The sequence below is a fragment of the Eucalyptus grandis genome, chromosome 8 (assembly GCF_016545825.1).
Source record: "Eucalyptus grandis isolate ANBG69807.140 chromosome 8, ASM1654582v1, whole genome shotgun sequence".
Lineage (NCBI taxonomy): Eukaryota > Viridiplantae > Streptophyta > Magnoliopsida > Myrtales > Myrtaceae > Eucalyptus > Eucalyptus grandis.
In genome coordinates this window covers 57684416-57708361 of record NC_052619.1, presented here as the reverse complement: position 1 = coordinate 57708361, position 23946 = coordinate 57684416, and the positions used below count along the sequence as shown (strand labels likewise).

Genomic DNA, 23946 nt, shown 5'->3' with positions numbered 1-23946 from the left:
AAGGCGAGTTCCTACTTTCAGCGACCGTGGGCGTCAAAACAGGGTAGAGCCGCGAAGGGGTCGGTCCCGTTGATTCTGGAAGGAATAGACGTACTAGGGTTGTCACCGAGGGTGGCAACACAAAGCTGAAGCAGCTTGGTTGCACATTTGTGAGTTTTATAATTTAATTATATTTTTCGATAAAAAAACAGAGGGACAGAGGAAGTGCAGGGAAAAATTAGCATTTCAATACATGTTACTTTATTAGAAGTAGGGGTGAGCATGGTCCGGGTTGGTCCGGGCCACCCCCTAACCCTAGGACCAACCCGTACAGTGTCGGTCCTCAATTTTTAGGACCGAGGACCGACCCTATTGAGCTTGGGACCAAAGACCGGACCGACCCAATGGGTTCGGTCCGGTTCCAGGGTCAACCCGGGACCGATCGATAATTTTTTTCGTCTTATTTTTTATACTCCCTAAAAAAGCAAACTTACAAATTCAAATTACACATTTATCGACAATGCGGCATTGTGCAACTAAACTATAAATACCAATACATATTTAGCAAATTTAAGATGGCACAATAATAGAAATTTCATACCTACTAACTGCTCATCGAGATATGGAACAAGATGGAAAGTTCTTGTAATCATCTATCTTTAATATTCATAACATCATATGCAAAAGCGTTTTCCTGCATTTGATCATGTAGAGTCCACTCAACTAAAAAATGAACTTCACACTACTTGACTAGCAAATCACCGTAGCAAATGCAGTACTACTCTACTCTTCAAAAACTTCTACCATTTGACACAAATTGAAAGCAAAGTGTAGCTGAAATTCATTAGTAAAATACAATTAAACCATAAAAAGTTTAAAATACTTAATATAAACCATGAATATATAACTTCATATATTTTTAATTCACTTGAACTTCTAAACACCTGAAAACAAAACAAACGACACATAATTAATACTCAACAAAAGTTTTAAATTGAAATTACTATTAGTGCTATTCATAGAACATCTCAATATAATATAATATAATAGACATTTTACTTAGATTTGAATATATAAAAGAATTATAAATAATATAATATAATATAATATAATATACGGGGTTGGTCCGGGGTTGGACCGACCCAAAACTCTTAGGACCGAGGACCAACCCGCACGGTGTTGGTCCTGGAATTTTCAGGACCAAGGACCGACCAGTCCCCTTGGGAACCGGACCAGGACCGGCGGGGTTAGGCCAGTCCGGGGTCGGTCAGTCGACCCTAGACCGCTGCTCACCCCTAATTAGAAGCATCTTGCCAACATAAAAGGGAAAATTTCAAATAGAGACTCGACGTGCCCTTTTCTTTTTTTTTTTTTTTTTTTCTCAAAAGAGGATTTGCGGTGGAGTCTATCTTAAATAAGGACTCAAAGTAATTATTTAGTTTTAAAAAAAGACCCGACTCGCCAGCCAACGAGAGACGCATCTTTGATGTGTATTCCGATGGTCTGGTCATGGATATTTTCGTCCAAAAGTTTTTTTTTTTTTTTTTTTCACTTCATCTTCTTTATTTAAACAAGATTTTTTCTTCTTCTTCCTTAGGCATTAGAATAAAGCTGTCCAAATCGAGGCCCTACATGGAGGTGCTTGAGGGTAGAGGGGCAGTCAGAGGGCATCGATTTGGGAGCGATGGTGGGAGGAAGGGACGAAGAAGGCGGCATGGGGGTCCCGGTCGTAGTCCTAGTAGAAGATGAGGTTGTTGGTGGAGCAGTGGGTAGAGGAAGCCGCCCCTTGCGGCCATCAATGAGGTCACCCTCGCTAGCCTTAGGTGAGGTTGACCCTCGCTAAATCTAGGGAGGGTCCGCCGCAAGTCTTCACCGGCAGCCGGCAAAGGGCTCTATGGCCTTTGCTCGCTACGGGGATGGGTGTTGAGCCCTTGCGGCCTCGGGTGAGGTTGACCCTCGGCAAATTTGGCTTGGGTGGCCTCACCGGCTGTTACTAGTGGTCGACGAGGGTTGCGGAATGCTCTTTGGCCCTTCCCCAATTTTGGTGTTCTTGATGGGCAATGCTTATCTTCAACATTAACGAAAAGATGATGAAGATGGACAAGCTGTGGGTGGCATTAAGAAGAAGATGAATTGGGGAAAAGGAAAACGAAAAGAAAAAAATTATTTTTTGGACGAAAATACCCTTGATGGATTGCCAGAACACACATCGAAGATGCATTTGCTCGTCGGCCGATGAGTCAAGTGATTCTTTAAGACTAAATCACTACTTTGGGCCCTTATTCAAAATAGAATTTATTTCAAGTTTTCTTTTGAGAAAAAAGGAGGACACTTTAGATTCCTAGTTGAAATTTTCCCTAAATAAAATGGAGAAATTTTGGCCAAATCAAAATAAAATAAAATGAATAAAATTTGACTGGCAAAGTGGGGTAGCCGCCTTCCAGGCAGTCATTTGATAATAATCTTCGTTTTGGCAAGAAATCTCCATCTAAGACAAAAAAAAAAAGGTAGAAAAGAACTTAGCAAAATGTTATAAAAGAAAAAGAACGGTCGAACAGGAGAGGCGTTTGTCCTTGTGGACTTATCCTAGTTTAGAAGACAGTCACTTGGATTCGATGACGTGGCTTTATTGGCCTTTTAAAATTGAAACTGGCAAATTTGCCCTTGGACAGTAAATCTGATATCAAGCCTAATTTTCGTGTCTACATCAGTTCTAAATTTAAAAAAAAAAAAAACTCAATATTTCTTTTCGAACAGGATCGTGTCTAATCAAGTCGAAGCAAAAGGGTTAACTTATCTAAACTCATCGATTGCACGCTTTGGTTCTGGTGGAGTCGAAGCTCTATGGTTTGGCCCACCAGCACCGCAATCACCTTAGTTATAAAAAAAAAAAAAAAAAAAAAAAAAAAAAAAAAAAAAACTATACATTTATTAGATATTGATGTCAAAGAATGACTATCCGCAGTCACTTTTCTCATTTTCTTGCTAATCCACAAAATCCACTTTTTATTAAAGAAGAAAAAAGAAAATATTGTTCTACGATAAAAGGACTTGTTAAATTAAGTTATTCCGCAAGATATAAAGGGTCGTGAAATTTTAAGACGGAGTTTCACCAGTAAAATTAGAAGATTGATTTCACATTTGGAATTGTGCAAGAAAGGAAAAACTATTTATCTTAAAGAGGTGATTGTAAAATGATAAGAAAATGCCAATAATGTTAAATAAAAATTAAATTGTGAACAAATCAAGATTTTACGGGCCAAAAAAAAGAGCAAGGTTTGAAAAAAAGTAAGAAGAACAATAATAGGTCACTTCAAAATCCTGCAGTTATACATAATAGTTTTCTTCCGGTTTGATAATGAGATCTATTTTCAATTCTTCTAGATGACCGACAGCTCCGCCTAATGTGAAAATAGGGAAGACTTAAACCAAGGCGGACGGGTCCAACTTGGTGCGCTTTGAACTTTGAATGGTGATGGAGTACTAAGCTATGGACTTGCCCATAAGTATCAAGTAATTCTCTTCATCATCTTCATCAGCTGAAGCTCTCTCCGTTAGCTGTCACACCAAACCCTTCCGCTACCCTTCTTGAGTTCAGTTCTCTTTGTTTCTTACAGGGCAAAATGGGAGTTGTCACCTACTCAATGGAGATCACAAGTGCCGTCGCACCGTCAAGGATGTTCAAGGCTTTGGTCCTTGACTCCCACAATATCCTGCCCAAGATTGTTCCCGAGGGCATCAAAAGCGTTGAGTTCATTGAGGGAGATGGTGGAGTTGGTAGCATCAAGAAAACCAACTTTGGTGAAAGTAAGTCGGATCACACTCCTACTTCTACCCTGTTAAGTCTATATATAGACCTCAAAATTAAAAATTAACTTCTTCGCTAAATGAATTTATATAACAGGCTCCCACATCAGGTACACAAAACACAAGATCGAGGCTCTTGATGTAGGTAGTTTTTACTGCAAATATACTATGATCGAAAGCGATATCAAGTTCGACAAGATTGACTTTGTCACGGAAGAAGTAAAATTCATCGCAGCTGGCAATGGATGCGTTTGCAAGATGACTAGCGAGTACCACGTTAAGGAAGGTTGTGAGCTCAAGGAGGAGGACATCAAAAAGGGTAAAGACAGAGCTATGGGATTGTACAAGGCTGTAGAGGAGTACCTTGTGGCCAACGCCGATGTTTGTGCCTAAATGCTATTCTCAAGATCCCAAGTGATGATACAGCAAAGTGAGTGGAAAGTTTGTATTGTATCTTCTGTTTTCCCTTTTGGCTCTGCCTCGGAGCCTCTGGATGAGGAAAGGTTTTTTATGGTGTGATTTCTATGTTATAAAGGGTTTGATGGTTGTATGTAAGGTCATGCTAAAAATAAAACCTGAAGGAGCAACGAGCAATCCAATAAATTATGGATCTTGCTCAAGAAAAGATCTCCCTTTGTGGTCATGAAGGTGAATTTTCACTTGTCTTATAGATAAGTTGGATAAAGAAGGCAAAAGGAAGTGCAAGGGAAAATTGGGCATTTCATAATGCATTTCCTAACCGAGATAGATCGCCGTTAGATGAAAAGAAATGGAATTTAATGGGACAATAAAATAAGTCATTCCGACATCTCGGCTAGATCCAGTCATTTGGATTCGATGAAATAAATGCATTTTCTAAGTGAGAGCATTTCATTAAAGTCATTTCAATTCGATGACTCAGCTATGGTGGCCTTTGAAAAGCCAAACTAGCGAAATTGTCTTTCGGGGAAACAAAAGCACATTAAATCGGATTCACTTCGATTTAAAAAAAAAAGTATATTGAAAGTTTTAAAATTTATCATTAAAGTGTAATTAAGCTCTAAAATTTTCAAAAAAGTGTAATTAAATCTTAAAAATTATCATAAAAGTATAATTGAATCCTAAAACTTTGAAAATGTATACTTAAATCGAAAAACTCGTCAAATTAGTCAAATCAATTTCTTCTGTTGATTGCATTTTTTGAAAGTTCTAAGATTTGATTACATTTTCATAATAAGTTTAAAATTGAATTGGCAATTGTAACGGGTTTAATACTTTTTTGGTAATTCTCCTAATTGTCGATTCTTCTCCATACGGACGTGAGCATGATACAATTACTGGCCATAAGTTTATTCGGTTGCACTTGTTTGAAAACATAGTAAATTATGCCATATATATATTATACGCTGCAAAAGGAGTTACAATGACTCACGAGCAGAAACGAACTGAGTTCAGAACACGAAGGACCAAAAGATACGGGCGAGTGAAGAAGCGGAGAGAACTCACTGAGGGAATGTCGAGAACCAAGCCTAAAGGGAGATGAACCACGCCCGGAAAGCGAGACTACATGGTTGGAGATGCAAAATCGGCCTCCGTATGGCAGACGATGGACTGAAGCTCGCGAGGAGCGATGAGGATTGGGCAAGGAGCAGCGAGGACCGAGTGCGCGGCGGCCGAGGATCGAGCGAAAGCGATTTGCTCGACCAGCGTGAGAGAAAGAAAACTGAAAAGGAGCAACGAGAAAACGTGAACAAATTGAAAAGAATGATCTAATCAATTCGATTTGGGGATTTTCCTTGTTTTTTTTTTTTTTTTTTACTTAATTATAAATTTTGGATAAAATTGCTCATTTTCTACCTCCCGGAAAATGTCCACCGGGGAAAATTTGGTTGGCTGGTGATCTTAAACCCTTATTTGATATTGACTTATTTGAAATAAAATCATTTTCGAGTTCTTTTAGAAAAAAAAAATGGCTCCATTTGGAGTCATTATTTAGAATTTTCCCAAAAAGTAAAAGAATAAGAAAATGTCAGCTTCAAATAATCCTGCAGTTATATATAATAAATGTTTTACTTCGGGTTCAATAAAGGCATCCATTTCCAGTTCTTCTAGATGGTCGACAGCTATGCCTAATGAGAAAAGAAGAAAGACTTGAACCAAGGCCAACTAGTCCAACTTGGTGCGCTTTGAACTTTGAATGGTGATGGAGTACTCGCCAATGGACTTGCCTATAAATACCACGTAGTTCTCTTCACCATCTTCATCAGCTCAAGCCTTCTCCTTTAGCAACCACACCAAACGCTTCCACTACCATTCTTGAATTCAGTTCTCTTTGTTTCTTATTGGGCAAAGATGGGAGTCATCACCTACTCGATGGAGATCACAAGCACCATCGCACCGTCGAGGATGTTCAAGGCTTTGTTCCTTGACTCCCACAGTATCCTACCCCAGATTGTTCCCGAGGGCATCAAGAGCATAGAGTTCATCGAGGGAGATGGCGGAGTTGGTAGTATCAAGAAAACCAACTTTGGTGAAAGTAAGTCAGTTCATACTCATACTTTTATCATGCCAAGTCTTGATATAGATCTTGAAATTAAGAATTAACTTCTTTGCTTAATGAATTCATATAACAGGCTCTCACATCAAGTACACAAAGCACAAGATCGAGGCTCTTGATGCAGGTAGCTTTTATTGCAAATTTACCATGATTGAAAGCGATATCAAGTTCGACAAGATCGACTTCATCACAGAGGAAGTGAAATTTGTCGCGGCTGGTAGCGGATGCGTTTGCAAGATGACCAGCGAATATCATGTTCAGGAAGGTTGTGAGCTGAAAGAGGAGGACATCAAGAAGGGTAAAGACAGAGCTATGGGATTGTACAAGGCTGTTGAGGAGTACCTTGTGGCCAATCCTGATGTTTGTGCCTAAATGCTATTCTCCAAATCCATTCGAGTGATGACATAGTAAAAAGTGAGTGGAAAAATTGGGTTGTATCTTCTTTTTCCTTTTGGGCTCTGCCTCGAAGCTTTTGGCCGAGGCAAGGTTTTTCTCATGTGATTTCTACGTTCTAAAGGATTGGATGGTTTTGTGTAAGGTCATGCTAAAATAAAGCTGAGAATAAGCAATGAGCAATCCACTGAATTGTGGATTTTCCCCAATAGAAGATCTCCTTTTGTTGCCATGAAAATCGAAAAAAAAAAAAAAAAAACAAAGAAGAAGAAGAAGAAGAAGAGATAAGAGCACTAAAGGTCCCAAAACTAATGAAGAATGTGCAAACGAGTCATAAAACTTTTGAAAATCATAATCAATATTTATACTTATTAACTTGATGAATTAATTCTCTCCGCTATAATATTTAATTAACAGAAAATACCGACATAGCTATTTCGTTTTTACTACTTGCTTAAGATATATCCCCCACACTACACAATAAAAAAACCAGAGACATGTTTCAGCAAGAAACCTGAGAACTCATCCAGCATGAGAGAAAGGGATCCAAGTTCCTCAATTCCTTCTTGAAAATCCACCCACCCATGACAGTTTACAATCTTTGGATCTCGCAAACGGAAGAGAACAATAAAGAAAATTGCCCAGATAAAAAGTTTTGAATCCACCGAGAGCAGAATCCAATGACCAAAGAAACAGAGAAGGCAAATCTGCCAATGCTTCTTTGGACGGCAGCACCTTGGCTCTCGTGCTGTAGCTTGGCCAGGACTTCTTGATCACTAAAGGGTGAAATAAACTGAATCAGTGGCTTACTCGAACTGTCAAACGTGCAAACTAGCGAAGCACTTGGCACGAGCACTTCCGTGAAGCGAGAAAGGCGAGTTCCTGCTCTCAACGACGGTGAGTGTTGAAACAGAGCAGAGCCACAGAAGGGGTTGGTCCCGGTCGATTTTGGAAGGCATAAATGTGCTTGGGTTGTCAAGGGTGTTAACACAAGGCCGAAGCACTGCCGTGGCCTAGGTTGCCGGCCAGGGATGTGAAGCTCGCAAAATCACGAAAATAGGGGCTCTCAGGTCTTACTATGCATCGGCGGTTCTAGGTGTCGCTCGCCCTTTGCTTGGATGTGGATGGGGCACGGAATGAGGATTCGACGCTCTAGAAACAGCTCGACAAGTGTCGTAGCCAAGAAAAATGGCTGCTTGGAGCTCCAAAAATGGTGAGTCCAAACGAGGGGATCTCATTCGGACTTGTCAGAACCGATGCCGGCGGCTGTCGACTGTCAGGGAGGGATTGATGACGGTGTTGACGCTCCTCTGGAGGCTTGATTGGTGGGCAAACACCGTTGATAATTACAGTCGTAGTTGAACTCGCGTTGAGAAGAAGATGAGCAGTAACAAGAGTAGGCATGTAAATAAAGAGAAGGAAAAAAAAAAAAACAAAATAATTGGGTGATCTTTAATCTAGTGTGAGAATAAAGTATGTTCTATATCACACCAAATAATTAATAAATAATCATAAATTATTGTGGGGTTCATTTCTTTAAGAATTTATGGCTCACAATAAAGCAATTCAAAACTATTATACTAGTAAAGCAAAAATCAAAGGGTTAATATCCTGAAAAACTTCAAACTGGTACACTTGTGACAAATTTACCAAAAATTATTTTTGACCACCAAAAACCCCAAACTGGTATACCTTTAATAAATTTACCCCCAAACTGGTACACTTGTGACAAATTTACCCTATATTAGTTTTTGTTAAATTTTATTCTCAAATTATTAAGTTAAATGACACGTGACTTAGGTTAACGGTATACCGATTTAGGATTTTATACTCCGTTTGTCACAGTTTACAATTTTTGTGATTTTTGTGGTATTAATCTAGTTTAGCAAATGGTATATTTGTCACAAATTTATCGGTTAGGGTTTTTTGCAGTCGAATAAATTAGTTTGGGGTAAATTTGTCATAAATGTACAAGTTTATGGTTTTTATAGTCGGTCGGGGTAAATTTGTCACGGGTTTACCGGTTTGGGGTTTTTCATGGTAAAAAAAATAGTTTGGGGTAAATTTGTCACAAGTGTACCGGTTTGGGGTTTTTCGGGATATTAACCCAAAAATTGTGAAAAACCATGTTGGCCTCATGTATTTTAAGAAATTAATAAAAAAAGTCATGGACATTTTCCCTTCATAAAATTAGATAGAGTTAACTGAGAGACCTAATTGTACCAATTTGATGAATTTTAATATTTGATTGCCTTTTAATAGGTTTTATTTTAATTCAATTGTATTTTCTGATCAAAAGAAAAAGTGAGATAGATGTGTTTAGGGAAATTTGGGCATTTCAATACGCATTTCTTTATTAGAACCATCTTGCCAAATAAAATGGATAAATTTGGCCAAACAAAAATAAAATAAATTGGAGAAAATTTTACTGGCCAAAGTAAGGTAGCAGTCTGCCAGGCAGTCATCTAATGATAATCTTTGTTTTGCCGATAAGTCTCCATCTAAGACAAAATAAAAAAGTAGAAAAGAACTTAGCAGAATGTTACAAAAGAAAAACAACGTTGCCCAAGAGAGACTTTGGGTGCGTTTGTCTTTGTGGATTAGAGAGAGAGAGAGAGAGAGAGAGAGAGAGAGAGAGAGAGAGAGAGAGAGAACTCTGTCTTGCTTGGAAATTTCCATGTGCTTGTCTTTGAGAAAGGAAATTTTTATGGACATCTTTTGACCGTCACCACACACGGTGGATGAGAGAAAAAGAGAACCGTGTCTTGCTTGGAAACTTTCATGTGTGAAAGGAAATTTTTATGGACTTTGACTCTCACGGCATGAGACCGTGATGCTAGCACTATTCTAATCCAAGTATAGACGACAGTCATTTGGATTCGATGACGTGGCTATAATGGTCTTTGAAAAGTCAAAGTAGTAAAATTGCCTTTAGAGAATGGAAGGACAATATATCTGATATCAAGCGTAAAATTCATGTTTACATCAGTTTTAAATTAAAAAAAAAAAATCAACTTTTTCTTTGCGGGAAGGACCTTGTCTAATCAAATCGGACCAAAAAGAGACTAACTCATCTAAACGCGTCCATTTCATACTATGATTCTGGTGGAGTCAGAGCCTCATAATTAGGCTCACCAGCTCCGCAATCACCTCTCGTACAGAGATTAGTTTTTAAAAGAAAAGTACATTTATTAGATACATTGATGTCAAAGATTGACAATCTGCAATCGTTTTTCTCATTTTCTTACTAATCCATAAAATCCACTTTTTATTAACGAAGAGAAAAAGAATTTCATTTTTGATAAAATGAATTTTAAAATTAATTTATTCCACAAGAAGAAAATAAAGGGTCGTTAAATTTCAAGTTTATAGTTTCACAACAAAAATTAGAAGATTGACTTCACATTTGGAATTGCACAAACAAAAAATTATTTATCTTAAAGAGGTGATAGATAAGAAGACACCAATAATGATAAATAAAAACTAAGATGTGAACAAAGCAAGATTTTACGGGCCAAAAATAAAAAAGAAGTGAGATTTGAAAGAAAGTAAAAGAGCAATAAAAGGTCAATTCCAATAATCCATCTGTTGTATATAATAATTTTCTTTCGGTTTGATAATGATATCCACGTTCCACTCTTCTAGATGACCGACAGCGCCGCTGAATAAGAAAAGAAGAAAGGCTTAAATCAAGGCCGACTAGTCTAACTCGGTGTGCTTTGAACTATGAACGGTGATGGAATACTAACCAATGACTTGCCTATAAGTACCAAGTAGTTCTCTTCATCATCTTCATCAGTTCAAGCCCTCTCCATTAGCAATCACGCCAAACCCTTCCACTACCCCTCTTGAGTTCAATTCTCTTTGTTTCTCACAAGGCAAACATGGGAATCGTCACCTACTCGATGGAGATCACAAGTGCTGTTGCACCGTTGAGGATGTTCAAGGCTTTATTCCTTGAGTCCCATGATATCCTACCGAAGATTGTTCCCGGGGGCATCAAAAGCATTGAGTTCATTGAGGGAGACGGCGGAGTTGGTAGCATCAAGAAAACCAACTTCGGTGAAAGTAAGTCGGATCATACTTGTACTTCTATCATGTCAAGTCTATATATAAACCTCAAAATTAAGGATTAATTTCTTCGCTTTAATGAATTTACATAATAGGCTCACACATCAAGTACACGAAGCACAAGATCGAGGCTCTTGATGCAGGTAGCTTTTACTGCAAATTTACTATGATCGAAAGTGATATCAAGTTTGACAAGATCGACTTTGTCACGGAAGAAGTGAAATTCATCGCGGTTGGTAGTGGATGTGTTTGTAAGATGACCAGCGAGTACCACGTTCAGGAAGGTTGTGAGTTGAAGGAGGAGGACATCAAGAAGGGTAAAGACAGAGCTATGGGATTGTACAAGACTGTTGAGGAGTACCTTGTGGCCAACCCTGATGTTTGTGCCTAAATGCTTTTTTCAAGATCCTTTCTGAGTTATGATATAGCAAAGTGAGTGGAAAGTTTGTGTTGTATCTTCTATTTCCCCCTTTGGTTGTGCCTTGGAGCTTTTGGGTGAGGAAAGTTTATTCTGGGATTTTTATGTTATAAAGGGTTTGATGGTCGTGTGTAAGGCCACGGCAAAAATAAAACTTGAAGGAGCAATGAGCAATCCAATAAATTATGGATTTTGCCCAAGAAAAGATCTCCCTTTATGGCCACGAAGGTGAATTTTCACTAGCCTCATATATGAGTTGCATAAGGAAGAGATAAGAGGGCAAAAAGAAGTGCAAGAGAAAATTGGGCATTTCATCACGCATTTCCTAAGCTTTATAGATTGTCATCAGGTGAAAAGAAATGGAATTTAATGGGACAATAAAAAAGAAAAATCCATTTCCACATCTCGCCTAGATCCATTCATTTCGATTTCCGCAGCTGTCGAAGAGAATTCCATGATTCAATTAAAAATAAATGCATTTCCTAAGTGAGAGCATTTCATTAGAGTATAGTCATTTCGTTTCAATGACTTAGCTATAGTGGCCTTTGAAATGTGAAACTAGGAAAATTGCCTTTCGGAAATAGAAGTACATTAAATCGGATCCACTTTGATTTTTTTTTTTAATTTTAAAAAAGTACATTGAAAGTCCTTAAACTTGTCATTAAAGTGTAACTAAGTTCTAATACTTTTAAAAAATATAATCATGTCCTAAAATTTATCAAATTAGTCCAATCAAATCTCTTCGTTGATTACATTTTTGAAAATTTTAGGGATTGATTACATTTTTGTAATAAATTTTAGAATTTGATTACACATTTCAGAAAGTTTTACGACTTGACTATACTTCGTTATAAGTTTTATGATTTAATTGCATTTTTTGAAAGTTTTAAGACTCAAAATGTGCTTTGGTGACAAGTTTTAGGACTTTCAATGCATTTATCTTTAAAAAAATAGCACTCCTCTATTGTCTTTTTTTTTTTCCTAGATGCAAAACCTACATTATTAGGTTTATGGGTTGAAGCCTAACTCCAACCCGGATTGTGTTAAAATAGGAAGCAGGAATCTATGATGAAAGGTCAAATACTCTGAGGGCAAAGAACTTTTGTTGGATTACATCAATTAAGACATTACAATCGGTTTTAAACATTTCTTTTTAGATGCCAAGAGACTGCATAATTGCAGGCAAGAAGAAGAGTAGCTGCTCACACCTCCCCTTCCAACGCCCTGTTCATGTCCCAGCTTTGACTACTAAGCCGCTAGCTGATCATGGAATAATACCTGCGGCTCTTTTGTTATCTTTTCAAGTACCATCTTCATTAAATTTTAGCCCCTGATCTGGCGGTGAGATCACCTTCCCAAGATAATCGGCTCCTAAACTTATTTCTGCAAGCTGTCCTCGACAGCGCAAAGAAGGAACATAGAATTATGCCTCAACAAAGGTGGTCATAGCTGTTTGATATCAAGTCTAAAATTCGCGCCTGAATGAGTTCATGATATAAAAAAAATTCAATTTTTTTCAATAAAGATTGTATTAAGGTAATTTGGAGCTGAAAAAGGGATTAACTTATCTAGACTCACCTATTTTACTTTTTTGTTCCAATAACGGATAATTCACATTATGACCAAAATATTTGATTTGAATTACTTTTTCTAGAGAGGTGGCATACCCGGTATGGAATATTGTGTTGGGCCCACAGTGTCTGCAAATGAGTGTGTAATTTCTTATTAATTGTAATACCCACGTTGTTACAAATTTATAATAATGGCCAGACAAAAGAGCTTTGATCGTGATTTGCCTTTTTCTTCACCTTCCAGATAATTGGTGGCTCCTCCCAATAAGAAAACAAGAAAGGCTGGAAAGTAATTCGGCTCGGTCCAATTCGGAGTGCTTGGAACTTTGATTGATGATAGAGTACTAAGCCTTGGACTTTGCTAAGTGCCAAGTAGTTCTCTTCCTTGTCTTCATCAGCTCAAGCCTTCTCCATTAGCAATCATACCAAACCCTTCCGCCCCCGTTCTTAAGTTCCGTTCTCTTTGTTTCTCACAAGGCCAACATGGGAGTCATCAACTACTCGTAGGAGATCACAAGTGTAGCTACACCATCAGGGATGTTCAAGGCTTAGGTCCTTGACTCCCACAACATCCTACCCAAGATTGCTCCCGAGGGCATTAAAAGCGTGGAGTTCATCGAGGGAGAAGGCAGAGTTGGTAGCATCAAGCAAACCAACTTTGGTGAAAGTAAGTTAGATCATGCTTGTACTTCTACCGTATCAAGTCTATATATAAACCTCAGAATTATGAATTAACTTCTTTGTTTTGATGAATTAACATAATAGGCTCCCACATCAAGTACATGAAACACAAGATAGAGGCTCTCAACGCAAGTAGCTTTTACTGTAAATATACTATGATCGAAAGTGATATCAAGTTTGGCAAGATTGACTTCATTGTGGAAGAAGTGAAATTTGTTGCAACAAATAGTGGATATGTTTGTAAGATGACCAGCGAGTACCACATTCAGGAAGGTTGTGAGCTAAATGAGGAGGATATCAAGAGAGGTAAAGATAGAGTTATGGGATTGTACAAGGCTGCTGAGGAATACCTTGTGGCCAACCCTGATGTTTGCGCCTAAATGCTTTTCTCAAGATCCTTTTGGAGTTAAGACAAAGTAAAGTGAGTGGAAGTTTGTAGTGAATTTTTTGTTTCCCCTTTGTGGCTCTGCCTCGGAGCCTTTGGGTGAGAAAAGGTTTTTATGGTGTGATTTCTATGTTATAAAGGGGTCTGATGTTTGTGTGTAAGGCCATGCAAAAAATTAGAACTTGAAGGAGGAATGAGCAATCCAATAAATTATGGATTTTGCCTAAGCAAATAGCTCCCTTTGTAATAATGAAGGTGAATTTTCACTTGACTTCTAGATGAGTTGCATAAAGCAGAGATAGAGGGCAAAAGGATGCGCATTTCATTATACATTCCCTAACTGAGATAGATTGTCATCAGATGAAAAGAAAATGCAATTTAATGGGACAATGATGGCATAATCTGGCAATCCAGAAAATAAAAGAAGTGGTAGTGAATCTTTTTACTTTTGATGAGAATACAGTGGGACCCTGTATTTTTTTTATCCAATTTGATTTATAAGAAATAAAAATTTTCCACTAACTGTATTAATCATAGTTGAACAACTTAACATGGATTAATTAAGCTATAGTGTTATTCTTTGAAAATCATGGAAGGCAAGCATTGTTTCCCAAATAAAAGGGAGAAAATTTAACAACCACAAAAGAAAAATAACAGGTAGAAAAAAATTAAAAAAAGTAGAAGAACGGTCATGATAGGGACATTTGCCTCTGTGAGGTAACCTAAGTTTTCGGTACGGTCATTTCGATTCCATGACTTAGCTACAGTGGCAATCGAAAAGTCAAACTAGCAAACTGGCCTTTCGTAAACAGAAGCATAATATCCAGAATAATAATAATAAACAACAAATCAGAAACACAATAAATCGGATCCACTTTGATAAAAAAAAAAAAAAAGCGCTTCGCCAGTGTCCCTTCCCCCCAGAAATAACTTTTAATTACATTTAGGATGCGATACCTGCATTAGAATAATAAATTAAAGAAGACTACTAATATAATATTTTTAACTTAGATAGGAGTTTGTAAAAAGAAAAGGTAGCTCCTATTTGATTGAATGCCCAATTTAGAAGCGTATGAGTAGCTCCATTATTAGGTTCATGGCCCAAGCCTAACTCCGACCCGTATTGTGTTGAAGTAGGAAGTAAGAATTTGCGATGAAAGGGAGACATTAATTAAGACATCCCAATCAGTCTTTTCTGATGCTGAGGGACTGAGCATAAATGCATGCGAGAATAAGAGCTGCTGCTTACAGTTCCATCAACGAGTTCCAACGTTTTTTTTTTTTGTCAAAGATTGGACTACTTAGCCACTAGTCGATCATGCAAAATACCTATAGCTCATTTGTTATCTTTTCATGCAGCATCTACATTAAAAATTGGACCTTTATGCCAAAAGTCTGTCCTTTCCCCAAGGGAATCAGCTCCTAAACTTATTTCTGCATCTATCCTTGATAGCGCAACCAACGAACATAGAGTTATGCCTTAGCAAAGGTGGTCAAGGCTATATGATATTAAGCCTAAAAGTTGTATTTGAATGAGTGTATGGTATAAAAAATTCAATTTTTGACAAATATTTTATGCAGGCAATTTGGAGGTGAGAAAGAGATTAATTTATCTAGACTCACCTATTTTATGCTTTCGCTCCGACGAAAATGGATGATTAACATTACGACCAAAATATTCCGTTTGAATTACTTTTTCTAGAGAGGTGGAATACCAAGTATAGAGTCTATAGACTATCGTGATGGGCACACAACGTCTGCGAACATTTATAATAATGGCCGGTCAAAGAGCTTTGACCGTGATTTGTCCTTTTTCCTTGACCTTCCAGATGATCGGTGGCTCCGGCCAATAAGAAAAAAAAGAAAGGCCGGAAAGAAATTCGGCTGGGTCCGATTCGGCGTGCTTTGACCTTGAATGATGGAATAATAAACAAAAGACTTCGCCTATAAGTACCGAGGAGTTCTCTTCATCATCTTCATCAGCTCAAGCCTTCTCCTTTAGCAATCGCCCCAAACCCTTCCACCACCCCCTCTTGAGTTCAGTTCTCTTTATCTCTTACAAGGCCAACATGGGTGTCATCACCTATTCGCAAGAGATCACAAGTGTCGTTGCACCGTCAAGGATGTTCAAGGTTTTGTTCCTTGACTCACAGAATATGCTACCCAAGATTGTTCCTGAGGGCATCAAGAGCATTGAGTTCATCGAGGGAGATGGTGGAGTTGGTAGCATCAAGCAAACCAACTTCGGTGAAAGTAAGTCACATCATACTCATACTTCTACCATGTCAAGTCTATATATAGACCTCAGAATTAAGAACTAACTTCTTCGCTTTAATGAATTTGCATAACAGGCTCCCACATCAAGTACATCAAGCACAAGATTGATGCTCTTGACGCTAGCAGCTTTTACTGCAAATATACTATGATTGAAAGTGATATCAAATTTGACAAGATTGACTCGGTAGTGGAAGATGTGAAATTCGTTGCAGCTGGTAGTGGATGTGTCTGCAAGATGACCAGCGAGTACCACGTCCAGGAGGGTTGTGAGCTCAAGGAGGAGGATATCAAGAAGGGTAAAGACAGAGCTATGGGATTGTACAAGGCTATTGAGGAGTGTCTTGTGGCCAATCCCGATGTTTGTGCCTAAATGCTATTTTGAAGATCCTTTTTGAGTTATGATATAGCAAAGTGGGTGAAATGTTTCTATTGTATCTTTTGTTTTCACATTGACTTTGCCTTGGAGCCTTTGGGTGAAAGGTTTTTATTGTGTGATTTCTACATTATAAAGGGATTTGATGGTTGTGTGTAAGGCCCTGCCAAAAATAAAACTTGAAGGAGCAATGAACAATCCAATAAATTATGGGTTTTACCCACGAAAAGATCTCCCTTTGTGGTCATGAAGGTGACTTTTGACTTGACTTATGGATCAGTTGCAAAAAGAAGAGATAGAGGGAAAAATGAATTAATCCAATTTGATTTATTAATTTTTTTTTTTCCACTAATTGTATTCATCATAACTATGCAACTTAAAATTGATGAATTAAGCTGTAGTATGGTTCTTCGCAAATCCCGAAAGCAAACATTGAGATTGTTTACCTAATTAAATCCATCCTGCCAAACAAAATGGAGAAAATTTGGCTAGAAACAAAAAAATAAAATAAAATAAAGGAAAAGACCACCAAAAACCCCAAACTTTGCCTTAAGTGACAGATTTACCCCAAACTTTTTTTGTGACACGAAAACCCCAAACTTTGCAAACCTGTGACACATTTACCCCATTAAGGGCATTTTCGTCTTATCTTTTATGTTTTTCTTTTATTTCTTTTTTTTTAATTTTCTTCTTCTTCTCTCCGCCGCCCGCGGAGGAAGCCGGCGCCGGCGAGGGCTACCCTCGCCGGGGCCGGGCGAGGGTCGCCCTCGCCCGGGCCGACACCGGCGAGGGGTGCCCTCGCCCGACACGGGCGAGGGCGGCCCTCGTCGGCGTCGGCGAGGGCCTCCCGGCGAGGGTCGCCCTCGCCAGGCCTGGCCGGCGAGGGGTGCCCTCGCTCGACGCAGCCCTCATCGGCGTCGGGCGAGGGTCGCCCGCCCGGGCCGACGTCGGCGAGGGTGACCTCGCCCGACGCAGCGAGGGCGGCCCTCGTCGGCGTCGGGCGAGGGCCTCCCGGCGAGGGCCCCGCCCGGGCCGACGCCGGCGAGGGGTGCCCCTCTCGACGCAGCCCTCATCGGCGTCGGGCGAGGGGCCTCCCCGGCGAGGGTCACCCTCGCCCTGGGCCGACGCCGATGAGGGGTGACCTTGCCCGACACGGGCGAGGGCGGCCCTCGTCGGCGTCGGGTGAGGGCCTCCCTCGCCCGGATCCGGCGAGGGCGGCCCTCGCCAGCCGGCAAGGGCACCCCTTGCCGGCGTCTCGCGAGGGCCACCCTCGCCGGCCCCGTGAGGGCCACCCTCGCCCCGTCGGCGTCGGGCGAGGGCCTCCCTCACCGAGACCCTCGCCGGATCTGGCGAGGAGGCCTCGCCGGCGTCGAGCAAGGGTGCCCTTGCCCGACGCCGGCGAGGGCAGCCCTCGCCCGACGCCGGCGAGGCAGCCTCGCCCGACGCCGGCGAGGCAGCCTCGCCCGACGCCGGCGAGGCCTCCCTCACGGGAGCCGGCGGAGGAAGAAAGAAGAAAAAAGAAAAAAAGAAAAAGAAAGAAAAAAAATTTAAAAGTAAAAAGACAAAAATATCCCTATGATTTAGGGTAAATATGTCACAAAAATGAAAGTTCAGGGTTTTTTGTGTCACAAATGAAAGTTCGGGGTAAATGTGTCACGGTTAGCAAACTTCAGGGTTTTTCATGTCACAGAAAAAAGTTTGGGGTAAATTTGTCACTTTTGGTAAAGTTTAGGGTTTTGGTGGTTTTTCCCTAAAATAAAATAAAAGGTAGAAAAGAACTTAGCAAAAAATTTGAAAATGAATGAAGGGTCCCAAGAGAGACATTTGTCTTTGTGGGTTGATCCAAATTTAGAGTATGGTCATTTGGATCCGAGGACGTAGCTATCAAAGGCATTTGAAATGTCAAACTAGCAAAATTGCCCTTCGGAAACAGGGCAAAAGCGAAAAGAAAAGGGAAAGAAAGGAAAAAGCGCTCTGTGGCCATCCCTGATGGCGCAACGAACGAACGTAGAATCATACCTTAGCAATGGTGGTCATGGTTGTCTGTTATTAGCTTAAATCTGTGTCTAAATCAGTTCATAGCATGAAAATTCAATTTTCTTCACGAGAAAGATCGTATCCAGGCAAATCGGGGCCAGACAAAAGAGCTTTTAATCGTGATTTGTCCTTTCCTAACCTTCTGGATTGGTTCCTCCCAAAAGGAAAACAAGAAAGGCTTGAAAGTAGTTCGCCCGGTCCAATTGGGAGTGCTTTGTACTTTGAATGATGATGATGGAGTACTGAACTCTGGACTTGCCATGGTTGTAAGTACTATAGATTTCTCTTCATCATCTTCATCAGCTAAAGCCTTCTTCTATCACACCAAACCAGATCCTTCCATTTCCTACTCGAGTTCGTTTCAAGGCAAAGATGGGTGGCATCACCTAAAGATGAACATGTAGTCTTGGATAGATTGGCAATTTTTTTACAAAGAATTCGCTTTGACTCTATAATCTACAACATTTGGTTACATAAACTGCTACCAAGAATTAAAAATTGCCTTCTGTGCCTCCTATTATTCGGTAACACTTATCTATCCCGCTACTTGACGGCTACATCTTATATTCTTTTCCATCGACCGAGTTAACCTGCCTCATTTAGTGACTCTTTGCTCCACACTTGGCCACTTTCCGCTGACATCTCCATCGACCTGACCCGGTCTTCTTTATCGGCTAAACCCTCCCAAAACTTAGTAATCTTCATCTCCTATTGCCATCTTAACAATCTTTTGTCGGTCAAGCTGCAGACCAAACGTTTGGGCATTTTGTGATGTTAGCACAACCACAATCAAGAGAGAGTCCCCGAGAATGACGGTTTTACGACTCAAAGATTGTAATTCGATCGAACAAGTCATTTTAAAAAAACTTAATCCTCTTTAGCTACATGTATGTATGTAAGTATGTATGTATGTATGTATGTATAAAATTGTGCATTGAAGGTTGTTTTGTTTCCTCGCGCTTGCTTTTTGCGATTGTTTTAATGTTTTTACTTGAAAGCATATTTGTGTACATTTACATATAAATAAAATGCACGTTTTATTTTCGTGCCAAAATTCGTCGTATTGTTTGAATATTGAAAAATATCCCGACGCTTGCGGCGCCGTGGAGATGGAACGCTCGTCCATGGCGCCTCCACTCTCTGACTTGATCTAGTTTATTTTTAAGATTTTTGTTTTCGCCAAACTTTTTTTCCTATTTTAATTTAATTTTTTTGTATGTTTGATATATTTTCTGATGTGGTGCCACGTATGCTAACAAGTAGTTTAAAATACGACGATAGATTCTTGCGTGCAAGATCATCGAATTTGACCGTTTACCTCATCAGAAGGACCAAACTACATCCTGTAAAAAAAAAAAATTTATTGCATAAATTCAATTGTTTAAGATTTGGTTTCATGTTTAGCATAATTTTGGGACTACTGATGCCATTTTTCCCATTTGTATGTTGTGAAAGTTTTAAATTTTTTAGGTATAAACAAGTCAAATGGTCTGCAGGGCAAAGATTAATTAAGCGAAAGTCAATCTAGACATGCCTTGAAAAATCACATTTCTTATCCATCCCCATATTTAATGCTATAATGTGGAAGGTGACTATTCACGTTGTATCCCATCATTTTCAATTTTGAATGGTTTAGAATCTGGTTGTACCTCAATGCATGTCACATAAAAACATCTTTTAATGCGATACTTGACAAATAATATCATAGCCTGGAACTATTATATGGGCATTTCCAATTATTCCAATAGTGACTTGAGAATATGGTAGTTAACATGATTGAATGTCTAGAGAATCTTAATCGATGAACGTGAACATTTAATAAATGGAATAATTGATTTATAGAAGAATACATTGCCGGCATGATAAATAATTTCTATGAAGTTGATATCTCTATTTATATCACCAATTTAGATTGTACTGCCTCTACCGTGTCAGTGAACACGACATGAACAAAGAATTATGGTCCTTCATGTTTGATCTATAATGAACTCGTCCCTAATCTTCTAGATTACTGGTGGCTCTGCCCCAATGAGAAAGGAAGAAAGGCTTAAAGCAAGGCTGATCAGTCCAATTTGGAGTGCTTCGAACAGCTAACTAACTATAAATACCAAGCGCTTCTCTTCATCGTCTTCATCAGCTCAAGCCTTCCTCAATAGCAATCACCCAAATCCTTCCACTGTCTTCTCAAGTTCATTTCTCTTTGATTCTTACAAGGCAAACATATGAGTCATCACCTACTCTCAAAAGTTCACATCTGCCATTGCTCCATCGAGGATGCTTGGTCCTTGAGTCACACAACATCATTCCCAAGATAGTCCCCGAGGGCATCAAGAGTGTTGAGTTCGTTGAGGAAGGTGGTGGAGTTGGTAGCATTAAATAGACTAACGTTGGGGAAAGTAAGTGGAATCAAACACATAGCTTTACCATGTCAAGTTGATTTATAGTGGTAGATGTACAGTGCAAGTATCAAAATTTGGCACTGGAGAACATTTAGATACCAAAAGTTAAGAAAGTTATACTTAAGTGCCACTTTTTTGAAAATTAGAACACTTGAATGCCAAATTCGGTGACCTTGGCTGGAAATCCTACGTGGCATTTTTTTTTATTAATATAGCTCGCCGAAGAGCTGAGTCGACGAAGAGCCAAAATAACGTCGTTTTGCCTCAAATTTGAATTTGAATATTAATATTAATTAAATTAAATTTAAAACTAAATTATTTAAAATAAAAATTAAAAAAAAAACGAAGAAGAAGTTGTTGAAAGCGAGCGAGGGCTTGCACAAGAGTAATTCATTGAGGGAGATGGTGGAGTTGGTAGTATTAAGCATACCAAGTTTGGCGAAAGTAAGTCAGATAATGGATGTTTATCTATCATGTCATATTCATTTATAGAATGCAAAACACAAAATTAATCTTTTCACTTTTGTGAATTCATGTAATAGGTGCTCTCATCTAGTACACTAAGCACAAGATTGACACTCTTGAGGTTGAGAATTTCTACTACAAATATACTTTGATTGAAAGGGGTATCGAGTTCGACAAAATTGAGTTCATTGTCTATGAGGTGAAGTGCACATCAATTGATGGTGGATGCGTTTGCAAGATGAGTAACGACTATCATGTTAAGGAAGGGGCAGAGCTCAAGGAAGATGAAATCAAGCAGGGCAAAGATAGGGCTATGGGATTGTTCAAGATAGTTGCAGAGTACCTCTTGGTAAAATCGATGTTTGTGCTTAAATTGTCTTTTTAAAATCCTTCGAAGTGGTAATTATTGAAACATGAGGGGATTTCTTTTGTATGCTTCTTTTTTTCTCTAGCTTGGAGCTTTTCAATCCAAATTTCTATTGAATAAATCGAGCATTTTAATTGACGCACCCATAGGACTATTCTTATAGCTGATCACTCTCGGGATAACTAGACTATTTGGGGAAATCATTAAGAAATTTTAAAGCAATAGACTTGAGAATTCGATCAGGAATCGACTTCTTGACCGTGTCCATCTTTAGAGGCCATTATGGCACAGTTAAAAATCGATTTGAAATCAGAGATAGACTGGTTTGATAGAGATGTGTGGCTAATTGTGGATGACACCATTAAATTGGAAAATTCTTGTCGACCGGCACTAAACTGATTTTCTTATTGTTTTGGTACCATGTGTCATTATTTGAATCATTGAGATTTTCACAACAACCGAGAGTTGCCAATGAATTGAGTGAGTCCAATGTGGCTCGAAGAAAATCGACCACGGGTCATTTACACTTAAATTTTTTTGAAAGTTACCCGGTGGCCTAGGTCACGTTAAAAAATGCGCAAAGTGGAAATTAACTGTGAATTCAAGTACGATTTCAGAAATTGAAGTTTTTGTCTTTGGAGACCGTTTTGAGGTGTTTCCGGGCCCTGTACCTTAGGCCCGCTTTGGAGAAAAACATCCCCTGCGAAGTTCCCGACGTTTCGATCTGAATGGATTGTTAAATGGGTGAGTTTAACTCACTAAACCTCGCTTAGTTTTCTAATGATGCTTAATGATTGATTAGTGTTAATTAAACATGATTAGCATGTTAGATTAGTTTAGATTAATTAAATTAGTGACTTACCAATGCATGTTAGGTGGTTAGACATAGTCATTAGCAAGTAGAAAGGTTCTATTATTTATTGAAGGAACCTCGAGATTTTTCCCGGTCCGTTCCAGCTCCCAATTAGGCAATATGGGCATAAATTGGATTTATTAGTATTTAATAATTAATTTTTAATAATTAATTATTTATTTTTCGAAAACTCAACCAGGATGATCGGTGACCAGAATTTCATGTTGATTGTCGTGGTGCAGTCCGTTTATTTATTTGAGCTTTGGTTTGTATCGAATTGATTTAATTGTGGATTTTAGGATATCCTAAATGAATTGATTTTGAGTATTTGATTGAGGAACAACCGGGTATCGGTTGTCAGTATCAAAAATAAATTGGTGAACCACGGAGAATAGTGGAATTTGTGGGGTTGGGATTGATTATGTATAGTATTACGCCGGCTCGATGATTAAGCATATCATCTCGGAGAAAGGCGTCATATTATATTGGAATAGTGGTAGGATATATATCACCTTGGAGAAGACACGTGGGCTTGGTGAGTCGATATATCACCTGGGAGAATGCAAGTGGGCTCAGTGATTGAGTATGGCATCTCGAAAGGGACACGTGGGCTCAGTGATTTGATGCATCACCTTAGAGAATGCACGTGGACCCAATGATTAAAGTATGGCATTTTGGAAAAGACATGTGGGCTCGGTGACTTGATGCATCACCTCGGAGAATGCATGTTAGCTCAATTACTAGATATTCCACCTTTGAAATGTACGTGAGTTCGATGAGTAGATACGTTGTCTTGGAGAATGCACGTGGGCTTGAAAACTCGGTATGTCATCCTGGAGAATGCACGTGGGCTTGGAGACTCGGTATGTCATCCTAGAAAATGCATGTGGGCTCAACAACTAGATATTCCATCGTGGAGAATGTATGGTACTGATTGAAATGACCGAGGAATGGTTTGATTGACATGTAATTGACTAGGTCGATTGATTGATAGTTCGATCTGTGTTGAATAAGTGGGTGCCTATTATGAATTGTATTGATTTGCAGGTGGGATCTGAGGCTAAGGTAAGTCCTCTGACCTGTGTGTGCTTAGGCAGCCCATAGTGTATTGGTTTACTAATCGAGTCTTAGGAGGGTAGAATTCGCTGAGACGTAGTCGCACCCCATTGTGGGACAATATTTCAGGCCCCTAGATGGCAGCACCTCCACCTCGTCGTCCTCCAATGCATTTCAGCATCCCTGAAGAGATCTTAGAGGTAGCATACCACTTCTACATACACCCTCATCCGGAAGGACTAAAGTATGTACTGGTTAAGTTGACCGTTTGGGTTGAC

At 39.2% G+C, this 23946-nt stretch overlaps 4 protein-coding genes across 4 annotated transcripts; all 4 read left to right on the top strand.

Annotated features, from left to right (window-relative positions):
* The first annotated feature begins 3500 nt into the window (after positions 1-3500).
* On the top strand, positions 3501-6924 carry LOC120286427 (major strawberry allergen Fra a 1-3-like). Its single transcript, XM_039299255.1, has 2 exons — positions 3501-3786; positions 6399-6924. Exons 1-2 carry the CDS (start codon positions 3603-3605, stop codon positions 6692-6694), a joined length of 480 nt encoding a protein of 159 aa, XP_039155189.1. The 5' UTR covers positions 3501-3602; the 3' UTR covers positions 6695-6924.
* A 3591-nt stretch (positions 6925-10515) lies between these two features.
* LOC120286764 (major strawberry allergen Fra a 1-3-like) lies at positions 10516-11270 on the top strand. Its single transcript, XM_039299256.1, has 2 exons — positions 10516-10783; positions 10882-11270. The coding sequence occupies exons 1-2, from the start codon at positions 10600-10602 to the stop codon at positions 11175-11177; spliced, it is 480 nt and encodes a 159-aa protein (XP_039155190.1). The 5' UTR covers positions 10516-10599; the 3' UTR covers positions 11178-11270.
* A 4575-nt stretch (positions 11271-15845) lies between these two features.
* On the top strand, positions 15846-16615 carry LOC120286912 (major strawberry allergen Fra a 1-3-like). The gene is made up of 2 exons (XM_039299516.1): positions 15846-16094; positions 16193-16615. The coding sequence occupies exons 1-2, from the start codon at positions 15911-15913 to the stop codon at positions 16486-16488; spliced, it is 480 nt and encodes a 159-aa protein (XP_039155450.1). The 5' UTR covers positions 15846-15910; the 3' UTR covers positions 16489-16615.
* Positions 16616-21329: 4714 nt separating this feature from the next.
* Positions 21330-22487, top strand: LOC120287388 (major strawberry allergen Fra a 1-3-like). Its single transcript, XM_039300176.1, has 3 exons — positions 21330-21371; positions 21484-21741; positions 22377-22487. Exons 1-3 carry the CDS (start codon positions 21330-21332, stop codon positions 22485-22487), a joined length of 411 nt encoding a protein of 136 aa, XP_039156110.1.
* The last annotated feature ends 1459 nt before the right edge of the window (positions 22488-23946 follow it).

What these genes read in the sequence shown, in the direction of transcription:
- LOC120287388 (XM_039300176.1), top strand. Translation starts at nt 21,330, where the DNA reads ATGGTGGAGTTGGTAGTATTAAGCATACCAAGTTTGGCGAAA. An exon ending in GCATACCAAGTTTGGCGAAA is followed by an intron (nt 21,372 to 21,483) that starts GTAAGTCAGATA and finishes GCTCTCATCTAG; the next exon opens with TACACTAAGCACAAGATTGA. An exon ending in TAGTTGCAGAGTACCTCTTG is followed by an intron (nt 21,742 to 22,376) that starts GTAAAATCGATG and finishes GTACGATTTCAG; the next exon opens with AAATTGAAGTTTTTGTCTTT.
- LOC120286764 (XM_039299256.1), top strand. Translation starts at nt 10,600, where the DNA reads ATGGGAATCGTCACCTACTCGATGGAGATCACAAGTGCTGTTGCACCG. An exon ending in GAAAACCAACTTCGGTGAAA is followed by an intron (nt 10,784 to 10,881) that starts GTAAGTCGGATC and finishes TTTACATAATAG; the next exon opens with GCTCACACATCAAGTACACG.
- LOC120286912 (XM_039299516.1), top strand. Translation starts at nt 15,911, where the DNA reads ATGGGTGTCATCACCTATTCGCAAGAGATCACAAGTGTCGTTGCACCG. An exon ending in GCAAACCAACTTCGGTGAAA is followed by an intron (nt 16,095 to 16,192) that starts GTAAGTCACATC and finishes TTTGCATAACAG; the next exon opens with GCTCCCACATCAAGTACATC.
- LOC120286427 (XM_039299255.1), top strand. Translation starts at nt 3,603, where the DNA reads ATGGGAGTTGTCACCTACTCAATGGAGATCACAAGTGCCGTCGCACCG. An exon ending in GAAAACCAACTTTGGTGAAA is followed by an intron (nt 3,787 to 6,398) that starts GTAAGTCGGATC and finishes TTCATATAACAG; the next exon opens with GCTCTCACATCAAGTACACA.